This window comes from Podarcis liolepis (genome assembly GCF_965112155.1).
Source record: "Podarcis liolepis genome assembly, chromosome: 10".
Classification (NCBI taxonomy): domain Eukaryota; kingdom Metazoa; phylum Chordata; class Lepidosauria; order Squamata; family Lacertidae; genus Podarcis; species Podarcis liolepis.
The window spans coordinates 67,230,964-67,243,383 of NC_139562.1; the positions used below are offsets into that span (position 1 = coordinate 67,230,964).

The following is a 12,420-nucleotide window of genomic DNA, read 5'->3' on the forward strand; positions in this document are numbered from 1 at the left end:
AGTTGGGCTTCAGAAAAGAATGTTCCTTCTCTTCCTAGGGGGTTTTTTGACCTCCAAATGTCAATCAAATCCATATTGTCAGTCAGTTCAAAAAAAGTTTTAGGTAGTCTGCCATCTTTTGAAACGTTTTGGTTTTGTGACTTATCCATGTTTGTGGACACCACCCCATTCATGTCTCCCATCATAATGATGTTACTATAGTCCAGATAGTCCAGCATTGTCTCATGCAACTTCTTGTAAAATTCCGATTTCCCCTCATTTTAGCTTTTCACAGAGGAACACCCTTTTTCTCTCAGCCTCAGCCCACACCCTCCCATTTATAGCTAATGGTGATAAGTCACTTCCTTGCCATACCTGGCAAATAAATATCCTCTCTCAGTTCACCCCCACCCCACCAGATAAAATGAGAAGTCCATCTCCCCAAAGACAAGAAACAGTTATACGGTACATGTTAGCAGAAAGAGAAGGACAACATGGGTGACCGTCTCACAGATCAGAGTGGCCCAATTTTTGTCATTTAAAAAAATGGGTATTTCTTTAAATATTACTTCAGCTCATTCAAAATTCATCCTTTTTATTTATAAAATTAAATCAATTTGATATCACTACAGTCTTAATGTTGCAAAGAGATCGGTAGCATTATCTATTATCCCCAGTGCCAAAATGCATTTGTCATTGAAAGACTAAACCGTAGCTTTGCTCTGATGTGTTGAGTCCATTTCAGGCTGTCCGTGTGAAAGTAATAGGACATCTTCATGATAGCCATCTTCAAATATTTCAAGGGCTGTCACGTGGAGGATGGAGAAAGCTTGTTTTCTTCTGCTCCAGGGGCTAGGACCCAAGCCAATGGATTCAAGTTGCAAGAAAGGAGATTCCAACTAAACGTCGGGGGACACACCTTTCTGACACTAAGATCTGTTTGACAGTGGAACAGACACCCATGAGAGTTGTGGACTCTCCTTCCTTGGAGGTTTTTAAGCAGAGGTTGGGTGGCCATCTGTCATGGAGGCTTTGGTTGAGATTCCTGCATTGTAGGGGGTTGGACTGAAAAACTCTTGGGGTCCCTTCCAACTCTACAATTGGAAGAGTCTATTCCTTCTCAGCTATGTGGAAAGTGATTTGTAACTAGATAAGCAGTGGGTAGCTTATCTGCAACACACCAGGGAGTTGGGTGAGGTATCTTACCAGTCTTCTGCAAGTTGCAGTACAATACGACGTCATGAACTGTATCCAATCCAACTTCTTTTTAAACTCAGGTTAGCCAGTACACATTTGCAATGTGCAGCTACAGAGAGAAGAAATCTGAGCCCCAGGAGTTAATGCAGCTCGAAGGATACACTGTGGACTATACAGCGCCTCATGCAGGTATTTTGCTGTGTGATGCTTATTCGTTATTTATTCAACTGTTCTTGCAAATGATCTCATGTAGCTAAACAAAAACAAAAATTCTTCAATTGCAAAGTAAAACTAGCTAAGGGTCACAGAAAGAGGGGCAGGCAGGAGAAGCTTTCTGTAAAGCCCCTAAGTAGCAAATATTTGTGGCATTCTGTGGCCTGGTTCCTTTTTATGTTCCAACCTTGATCATATTGGAATGAAAGTCATATTGGAATCGGAGACTATGACTGATTGATTTTGCAGGTCTCCAGGGTGGTCAGATGTTCTTTAATGCAGTCAAAGAAGGTGACACAGTGATATTTGCCAGTGACGACGAGCAAGATAGAATCCTCTGGGTTCAGGCAATGTATAGAGCAACAGGTCAGTCCTATAAGCCCATTCCTGCAAGCCAAGCCCAGAAGATGAACCCAAAAGGAAGCAACATGCAGGCAGATGTGTTGCAGAGTAAGTTTGTTTTGTTTTTGTTTTTTGCTTTTAGGACTTCATTACTGTCATTAATCAGTATTGGAACTTGATCTTTCCCGACAGCTTGTGTCATGAAATGCCTGATTGCTGCTCATTACCACGCTTGCGCTACCTTTGAAAATGTACAGCTGATACTTTTAGAGCTCAAATGCAGATTTCCATGGAAACAGTATTTCCTTAAATAAATAAAAAAAAGTGTTGTGGTGAGGGTTGTGGTTGTTTTTTTTCCCCAGTGGTTCTGTATTGTAATGCATATTTTTGATCTGGGACTTTGCATTGCTCAGCAGCTGTGCAACATCTGCACAAAGGCAGCGGCTGAAGCGATGGCAAAAAGCTCCCAGCCAGAAGTGCATCTGAGGATGATTGAGGGTCTGGAAACTAAGCCTTATGAGGAGTGTTTGAGGGAATGGAGTATGTTTAGCCTGGTAAAGAGGCGACTGAGAGGAGATAATGATATCTAAAGGGCTGTCATGTGGAGCTTGTTTTCTCCTGCTCTGGAGGCTAGGACCCAAACCAATGGATTCAAGTTGCAAGGAAGGAAATTCTGATTCAACACCAGGAAGAACTTTCTGATAGTAAGAGCTGTTCAGCAGTGGAACCAGGCTCCCTCGGAAGTTGATGGGCTGTCCTTCCTTGGAGGTTTTTAAGCAGAAGTTGGATGGCCACCTGTCATGGATGCTTTAGTTGAGATTGCAGAGGGTTGGACTTGATGATCCTTGGCTCCCCTTCCAACTCTACAGTTCTATGATTGCAAATAACCCTTTTGCCAGGGAGAGAACCAGAGAGGAAAGCAAAAGCTGCCATTCCATCCACAACAGCACCCTTGTCCTAGTGTCCGTCTGAGATGACCTCCTTTCTTTTGGGGATTGTAATGGTGACAATAAATTTGAAATGGAAAAGCAATGCTCCTTGGGATTGGATGATAGGTGTCAGGAGTGCGTGCAGGAGCCAGGCCCTGTGACTAGTAAGCCTTTGCAGAGCTGGGGCTTTCCTAAGTTTGTTCTGAAGAGGCAAGGCATGGCCACACAGGTGAGGCCGATTGGTAACTCCCAGCACCTGGTGGCAAGAGCCGGAAAGGGATATAAGGTCAGCATTTCCCTTTGGCTCTTTGCCACAGCAACACATTTCCTGCCTTGCTGCGTTTGGCTCCTTTGCTCCTTGGACTCTTGACTTTGTGACTCCTTCCTTCTTGATCCTCATAAAGTGGTTGATATCTCATAAAGTTACCTCCTACGCTTACACATCTTTCAGTCCAAGCTGCTACAGTACTTCATGGTTTATTACAAGGGATGGTAGAGCAGGCATAGGCAAACTCGGCCAGTGGTCAGGGGTGATAGGAACTGTAGTCTCAAAACATCTGGAGGGCCAAGTTTGCCTGTGGTAGAGTCAAGCAGACAGCCCCTCTCACTCTTGCTGGTTTTCCATTGTTAAGAGTGTCAGCAGCTGATGGGATTATTTTGGTGGGTGATCCTCTGCTCCATTTCCATCACCAAGACCACTGAGAGAAATAAAAAGTGGGTTATTAAAAAAATAGTCTGTTATCTATCATAAAAACATACAGACACCATGCAAGTTATGGCTTTTGTTGAACAATGCCCATTGCGACCCCTGACTGTGGATTGGGTGCTTTTTCTTCTCCTTAGGAAATGATTCCTATTATATTTATTCTTGCTATATTTATTCAGCTTAACCTCATTTTATCGTATTAGTCATAGGCTGCCACAACAATGTGGAATCAATTTAGGTTGATGTAACTGCATTACATATGCAGGGGACCATATTAACAAGGAGTTGATGCCTTCATTGTGCTGCATCAATACATTTCCAAAAAGATGCATAAACTAATTTTCATTTTTCTGTTTTTGAAAGACTATATAATGAAAAGAATGGTATTGAAAGACCAAGGCTACGAATGCTTTGGAAATTTCTGTCTTGAGCTCTTATGCATGAGAAACAAAAGACAAAACCATGCTTTTCTGAGCCATCGGATAATAGTTGCTTAATTTTATGCAATGAACAATACTAAGAATTGTTTAAAAAAAAATCCTTCTTAGTATTGTTTGAAAATGAGGAGAGTTTTAGTAATGAGCTGTTCAAAATGTTTCATTAGTGCCATGTGATTTCAGGAAATAAAATGCCATGCAATTTAAGACCAATTCCCATTTTGTTTTGGTGTTTTGATATTATCTATTGTTGGTTAAGACATGTAAATTATATACAAAGTGAACTCTGTTTGTCCTTGAACTAGTGGTGATCCCTTTGGGGTGTAATCTACCTTTCACTTATCTGTATGTTCATGTTATGACTTCAATGGGATTTAACTGTGCACAGGATTGCAGCTTAAAGGGTGTTTAATCATTCATGGTGTTGCTTCGTAAACGCTGGAAAAATATACTACTGTTTCTGCAGATGATCATCTCGTACCTTAAATCATCAATGTACTGTCACACTGTTTATTTGCTACATCCACCTTGGTGAAATCTGTCACATGGATGTGACTCTTGCTTTGACAATGCAGAGCCAAGTGATATGAATTAGTTTGTGCATCTTTTCAGGACGTGATACTGCAGATCCTTCAGCTTGAATTAAATAATTCTTCCATCTGCAAATACAGCTGAAAGTTGGACTTGACATGGATCAATATGATCTGGGGCTAAATTTCTAAATGTGACTGATTATGTTAGCATCATGCCCACAGATCAATATGGAGTTTTATTATGAACCCAACTCTATAATTGGGTTTAATCAATAAACTTTTGTCTCTTTTTCTATAGAAATTTTAGGTTTGTACTATGCAGTTTTGTCAAAAGTACATTTAGGATGCATCTTTTCCAGTAACGAACATAAAAAGACCCATATTTGAAATTAAACGAACAAAGAGGGAGCGGAGACCTTATTGTAAGGGTTAAGTCAATTTTTGAGTTGATAGCAAACTATTCACCCCCAATGTTGTCTATGGAATCCAAGTGAGCTAATGTGCTAATGCATAACTAGTCCTTTTGGTCACTGTAAGGCTTTTTCCGTCCATACTTGGTGGACAACTCGCATTCAGGATTTTGACAAAACATACCATTAATGAATGCAATCACCAGAGCTTGTCTTTTGACAAACCCGCGGGGTTCAAAGGCGTTGAAAGACGCAATCTGTGAGCAACAATAAGTCCGGATCTCTGGTTGAAATGCCATTTAAGATGGTACGTTGTCTATAATTTACACACACAAAAATTGCTCCCTGTTTTGTTACTCAATCCTGGAAGGTTGAAGGCACTCTATCCCATTACTGCATTATATTTGTTTCATTAAAAGCCGCATGTAAAGAGGAAAAGGCTGGAAATGACCTCGTTCAAGCCTGTGTGTTCATTTCTGCTCCAGTTTGCCATTTGAGAAATGGCCTTGAAGCCATGTTTGCTTGCTACTTTGGTCTTTGATGAGCATCTTTGTAATGCCCATAAGCTGAGGCCTCCTCAAAACTTTATAGAGTGAGGGGTTTTTTAATGTACAAGATCTCTGTTGCACTTACTACCTTGTGAAAACAGGCACTCCAGAAAGAAAGTCTGTTGTTCCAATATTTTACAAGCTTTCTAGAAGCAGTTAGAGTAGACATCCTTTCTGAAAAATATCAGAATGGATTGTTAAGTCTGTCTCAAGTCTATGTAGGGGTAATGTTCATACTATATGAAAAGGGGACTGTCTGCTGCCTGTTTATCCATTGCTATGTTTAAACCATTGCCGTTTGCTTAGATTTTATTGTGATAGGTATTTATCCAGGAGGGGTTTGGCGAGGCATGAAAGAGCAGATGAAACTTGAATGAGGCTGTTATTGAATTAAATTTAAAGCCTGTCTTAAAGCGGAATAATCTATATCCATACATTCATTCTCCTCCCTATGATCAGATGCAGATCGCGCTCAGAAACATGGCATGGATGAGTTTATTTCTGCTAATCCTTGCAAGTTTGACCATGCTGCACTCTTTAGAGTACTTCAGAGTAAGACCTTGGATCACCGACTGAATGATTCCTATTCTTGTTTGGTGAGTAAAAAGGCTGGAATAAAAGAAGTGGGGAGAGAGAAAAAAAGTGAGAAATAGTTGTTGCAAAGTGGTCTTTTCTTCCAGACTCATTTAATAACTGTGCGTGAGGTTGGGATAAAGGATTTCAATCGATTGGCTTCAAATTTGAAAATTATACACTTGAAGACTACTGCTGTGCCACTCAATAGAGAAGAGAATAGACTCAAACTGACTCTGAACCGTGGTTTATCAGCTCCTCTAGGGAGGGCTGAATAAAAACAGAAGGCTTTAATAAATATGGAACCCTCTGTGGTAGGATTTGCTAACACCTGTACAGGCATTTTAAGGTACAAATCTAGCTCGCCAGATGTCAAGCATTATGTCATCTATCTTGTAATTCTCTCCTCTTTCATGGACTGGGAAGGAAAAAGAAATCCAAAGAATAGAATCAAAACCACAGGGGGAGAAAGGCAAATAGATTTATTGTGCTTGTATTCAGCTGAGTCAAGGTTAGCTTTGTAGGCTTAAATCCTGGATAAATTACTTACCGCTCTAGGGGTATTCTGTAATTTCACTTTTTTTCCACTTTCAAAAGAAAGCATAGAGCATTTGAGGAGTGGAGGCTGCAATCGCAAGGCTGCATAATCACGAAAAATTAAACAACATTCATGTTCTATCCTTCCTTATCTACTGATCAATCTTTGCCTCGGCTGACTGGCTTGTTTTGCTTAAACAACAAGAATGATCCCACTTATGGGGAAAGTGGAGGTTAGGAGTAACTTGAAAAATGCCTTCTCAGTTGCACATAAATTAATGTGATATGAGGTCTAGTTCATTAACTGAAGTGTAAACTCTGCTGTGGGGATTTTTTATTCTGATTATCTATGGTAATTCTTGATTCCAAGATGTAATTTTTCACCAAAGAACCCAAGCTCATGCTGATCATCGCCTATCCTGGCTCCCTGGCAAACATGCCACTATTATGTACATGTTTTCTGATGACGCTGTGGGTTAAACCACAGAGCCTAGGACTTGCCGATCAGAAGGTTGGCGGTTCGAATCCCCGCGACATGGTGAGCTCCAGTTGCGCGGTCCCTGCTCCTGCCAACCTAGCAGTTTGAAAGCACGTCAAAGTGCAAGTAGATAAATAGGTACCACTCCAGTGGGAAGGTAAACAGCGTTTCTGTGCACTGCTCTGGTTCGCCAGAAGCGGCTTACTCATGCTGGCCACATGACCCGGAAGATATATGCCAGCTCCCTTGGCCAATAAAGCGAGATGAGCGCCACAACCCCAGAGTCAGTTACGACTGGACTTAATGGTCAGGGGTTCCTTTACATTTACCTTTACTTTCTGATACAAACACCATGTTTGGAGAGTTTATGTTCAACATTTTTAGATATCCCTTAAATTAAAACATATTAGGTGTGAGAATGTTACTTGCCCCAAAATGGAAAGAAGCAGCAGTCCCAGCAAAGGAAGAATGGATACAAAAACTTACGGAATATGCCGAAATGGTGAAACTTGCAGGAAGAATGAGAAATCAAGATAACTATTTTTTTAAATAAAAGAATGGAAATGGTTTATTGAATATTTACAGATAAATTATAAACAGATAAAAACATTGTCAGGATTATTGCAGTTTTGTAAGAGTATATATTTAAAGAAGATGAATAAATGAGCAAATTGCTTTGGATATGCAGAAGATATTAAAAGCCAATTTAAGGAACCGCAGAAAGAGGGGGAAAGAATGATTGTAAAATTAGTGAAATGTGTAAACTTGAAAAGTATAAATAAATAAATGAAATATCAAAAATAATAAAAATAAATAAAAATAAAACATATTAGATGTGAACCTGGAAACTATTCCCTGAATGAGCAAAGTCATGGAAGTATGCAGTCATGGAGTTTATGGGCTGTTCTGGGGAAGGTGAAGTCTCTAGATGCCTCTCATATCTCCAGCTAGTCTTCTCACTCCCTGCTGTGTCAAATTAGTAAGTTGCTCACTGGTTACTATTTTTATTAATATTTTATTAAGAGAACTTCATTTATTAAAAGACAGAGTGAGGGGGAGGGAGGAAAGAAAAAGTGAGTGAGAATGAAAAAGAAAAAAAATCATACTGTTACATTACCATACATTAATATATAGGTGTGCAGATTCTTATTATCCTAATAGGCATGAAGTCGTCAGTAACCTAATATGTTCTGCGTAAAGTCATTCAGAGTATCATTGCATTTTCCAAAGAAAGACTGTGGGTGGTAATTCCTCGCCTCTGAAAATGAGGTTCTTAAGTTGTGGTGACCCAATAGGGCTTGAGAGGCTAAAATTATCTGCAACTAAACTACAGTGGTACCTCTGGTTACGCACTTAATTTGTTCCGGAGGTCCGTTCTTAACCTGAAACTGTTCTTAACCTGAAGCACCACTTTAGCTAATGGGGCATCCTGCTGCCGTGCGATTTCTGTTCTCATCCTGAAGCAAAGTTCTTAAGCCGAGGTACTATTTCTGGGTTAGCGGAGTCTGTAACCTGAAGCGTATGTACCCTGAAGTGTATGTAACCCGAGGTACCACTGTACTGCTGAATCTGCATTGGCCCACCTAAATGTCGTCAGCCTTCTAGTTAAAGTTTACTACGTGATCTCAGCTGGCCTTAAGAGAAGAACGTAGCTAGCAATTCTGAATGAAATTCAATGGAACAGGCTCCTGTGATCTTTGATCTCTAATAACATACTTCATACTGGTGACAGCAGTCACGAAATTAAAAGACGCCTGCTCCTTGGGAGAAAGGCGATGGCAAACCTAGACACTTTGAGACCATTGTAGAATGTACAGTCTAGATGTAATAACTGGCAGGTCTGGTTGTCAGCACTGGGGCATTTTGGGTGTGAGGGGTTTGTGCGGGGAAGATACTTTCCTTTTAAAATATTGGAAGCTGACTGGGCACAACCTTGGTGATATCTCCCAATTTGGACTCTTCTCCTGAGCAGTTAAACTTCCCTTTTGCTGTGTGTCTTTTCTCTCATGAGATAATTCTAAGTCATTCATATTTGTTATTTTTCCTGAAAGCAACATGAGAAACCTCTAACCTTCCTTCCTCAGGAAGAATTGGGAATATTGCAGGAAATAACTTTGAACATCTTAATCCATTTCTGTTTGCGATACCTCTCTTCCCTCCTAGAATCATAGAATCATAGAGTTGGAAGAGACCACAAGAGCCATCGAGTCCAACCCCCTGCCAAAAAATTGTTCACGACACTGTCAGTTTTGGAGCTAACAACAAATCACATTGATTAAAAATACAATGGAACCGTTATATTTTTCGTTGATGAACATTTTGGAACTCGGAACGCCATAAACTTGGAAGTAAATGCTTCTGTTTTCAAATGTGCCTCGTAAGTTGAACTTCTGAGGCGGCTTCCTGGTTGAGTTTTCTGTATTAATTTTTTCTGTTTTGAGGCTTCTGTATTGAGTTTTTTATTTTTGAACGTTTCGGAACTCAAACAGTCTTCCGGAATGTATTATGTTTGAAAACTGAGGTTCCACTGTATATTGCATGAAAAACTGTAGTTTTCTGTTCTTTCTCTCTGAAAATATTTGAAAACAGTGCATAAAAGAACAGTCCAGATTTAATGACGCAACACATTCCCCCTTCCCATCTCTTACAGGGTTGGTTTAGCCCGGGCCAAGTCTTTGTGTTGGACGAATACTGCGCTCGTTATGGTGTGAGGGGCTGTCACCGCCATCTGTGCTACCTGAATGAATTGATGGAACACTCGGAGAATGGTGCTGTCATTGACCCAACCTTGCTCCATTACAGCTTTGCCTTTTGTGCTTCTCATGTTCACGGCAACAGGTATTTTAATATGCAGACTTGCCAGGAAAGTCATAAGGCTATGTGACAAGGAGAGGGGAGTGATGTATTTAGACTTAGCTTCACCCACACACAGTGTAGCAGAGGAATGAACGAGCATCAAGAGTTCAGTTCTTGCAAACGGTCTGTGTGTGTTCTGAAGTGCAGTAGAACATTTTTATATCAAACTGAACCTCACTTGAAAATATGCAGGCATTCTGAAAGATCTACTTTGGAGGGCTATTTCTTACCAAACACAGCAGATGTTTGTTACATGTCTTTATATGCATTGTAGCATAAAAAGTAGAGGTGCATATTTTGTAAACGCATGAAGGGGTGGGGAACAATGCACCACTTATTTAGGAGAAATGTAATGCCGTCTAGGAAGACCCTGCTTTCTAGTGACCCATAGATGTCCACTGCAAATGAAGAACACTTGTGGGACCCAGTGATGACCTCTGGGTGCTGGTGTGAACTTCTATCATTGGCCTATGCCTGGGTCTAAAAATCTCTGTCAGTGTCTACCATGCATAAGATGTCTGGGAAAACGGCTATCATAGGTTCCAATGAATTGCTCTCGATATTGGCTTTGTTTTTGTTGATGCCAAAATACATCTTGAACTCTGCTTTGAGCTAAGTAGAGGGAAATTTTATAGTGTGTGTAGCATTTTCATATTCTGAAATGAAAGCTGCAGTTGTTTTGAAAGAGGGGATTTTGGACTCCTTGAACTTCATGTGGTAGACTCTGGCCTCTGGCCTAGTTTCCATTACTCCTTTCCTTGCTAAAATGGTTTGAATTCGGTCACACTTGCAATGAAGTAGCAATAAATGGACATGTGTGATAGTCAGTGTGGTGTAGTGGTTAAGAGCGGTAGTCTCGTAATCTGGGGAACCGGGTTCGCGTCTCCACTCCTCCACATGCAGCTGCTGGGTGACCTTGGGCTAGTCACACTTCTCTGAAGTCTCTCAGCCCCACTCACCTCACAGAGTGTTTGTTGTGGGGGAGGAAGGGAAAAGGAGATTGTTAGCCACTTTGAGACTCTTTAAAGGGAGTGAAAGGCGGGATATCAAATCCAAACTCTTCTTCTTCTTCATGTGAATTTAAGTGAACGTTTGGTTTTTCTGAGAACATAATTAGGGCTTGTATGGCAAAAGCCCTGAATTTGCAGCAGTGGTACAAGGCAAACAATCCCTAGCTGTATAATTCAAGAAATGGTGCATGTTCATCCCAAGGGACAGGTGGCTTTGGGTAACTTCGCTTTGTTACTTTGAGCACATCTGTTTCCATATTAATGGCTTACAGGTAAACAGACTTTTTAATTGTGTGCATGTATAGATTTCAAGAATATCACAGTGTGTAGAATGAAGAGGATTGTGTGTGGTGTTAGAGGAAGGGTAGATGAAAAGCTCTTCAATTTGGGTAGGCTGAAAGCAAAGAGTAAGGTTACCATAACCTCTATCATAGAGCTTCAATATGAGCTTCAATATGCTGAAGACAACATAGTCTGTGCACACTTGGAGGATGACCTCTAAACCATCCTAAATATCTTTGCAGAAGCTTATGGAAAGCTTGGCCTATCGCTCAATAGCTAAAAAAACCCAAAGTGCTGCACCAACAAGCACAAAACAACCCCTCTGCAGCACCATAAATTCAATTCAGTGGTGTAATGTTGGAAAATGTTGATCATTTTTCCTACCTAGGCAGTTATCTTTCCCCAAGGGCCAACATTGATGCCAAAATCCATCATTGCCTGAGCTTTGTGAGTGCAGCTTTCTCCTGATTGAAGCATAGAGTGTTTGAGGATCGGGACATTTGCAGGGAAACCACAATGCTTGTTTACAAAGCTATTGTACTACCAACTTTGTTTGTGAAACATGGACCCCTTATAAATGCCATCTCCAACTCCTTGAAAGATTCCATCAACGGTGTCTTCCCAAAAATTTACATATCACTTGGGAAGACAGGCGAACTAATGTCATTGTACTGGAAGAAGGAAAGATCACCAGTGTTGAAGCAATGAGTATTCAACATCAACTTGGTTATACTGGTCATGTTGTTCGGATGCCTGATTATCATCTTCCAAAGCAACTACTCTATTCCCAACTTAAGAATGGAAAGCATAATGTTGGTGGACAACAAAAGAGGTTTAAAGATGCTCTCAAATCTTTAAAAAAATAAACACCAACAACTGGGAAACATTGGCCTGTGAGCACTTCAATTGGAAAATAGCCTCTACCAAAGGCGTCATGGACTCTGAAGAAGCAGAAACTCAGAACGAAAGGGAGAAACGAGCTAAGGGGAAGGCACGTTTGGCAAATCCTCACCGTGATCAACTCCTGCCTGGAAACCTATGTCCCCACTGTGGAAGGACATGTGGATCCAGAATTGGCCTCCAAGCCAACTTAAGGACACACTGTCAAAACCATATTCATGGAAGGCAATCTTATTCGGCTGTGAGTGATTGTCAAAGAAAGAGAAAAAGAAAGTAAGTAAGTACTTCTGGGGGGACATGTTCTGTTCCTTCTGAAGTAGTTTGCCCACCTTTGGTCCCCATCCTGCACTCAGCTCTCACAAGTAGCTCCTAGAAGCTGTCAGCGTGCAACAGCGGCCACACCCCGGGAACGGCTTTGACTTGCCAGCTAAACCAGGTGAGAGTAGCCAATGGGCCTCAAAGTTCAGTGAGTTAGGGACTTCCCCTGCGT

The 12,420-nt window shown here is 40.9% G+C and overlaps 1 protein-coding gene across 16 annotated transcripts in view; it reads left to right on the plus strand.

Moving 5' to 3' along the window:
• Positions 1-12,420, plus strand: part of CADPS2 (calcium dependent secretion activator 2) — a 368,776-nt gene that overhangs the window by 243,630 nt on the left and 112,726 nt on the right. For all 16 annotated transcript variants that reach the window (XM_083463298.1, XM_083463307.1, XM_083463306.1 and 13 more), the window contains exons 10-13: positions 1,257-1,365; positions 1,639-1,839; positions 5,754-5,890; positions 9,533-9,720. In XM_083463298.1, coding sequence (XP_083319424.1) covers positions 1,257-1,365; positions 1,639-1,839; positions 5,754-5,890; positions 9,533-9,720 — 635 coding nt within the window. The remainder of the gene's footprint in view (positions 1-1,256; positions 1,366-1,638; positions 1,840-5,753; positions 5,891-9,532; positions 9,721-12,420) is intronic.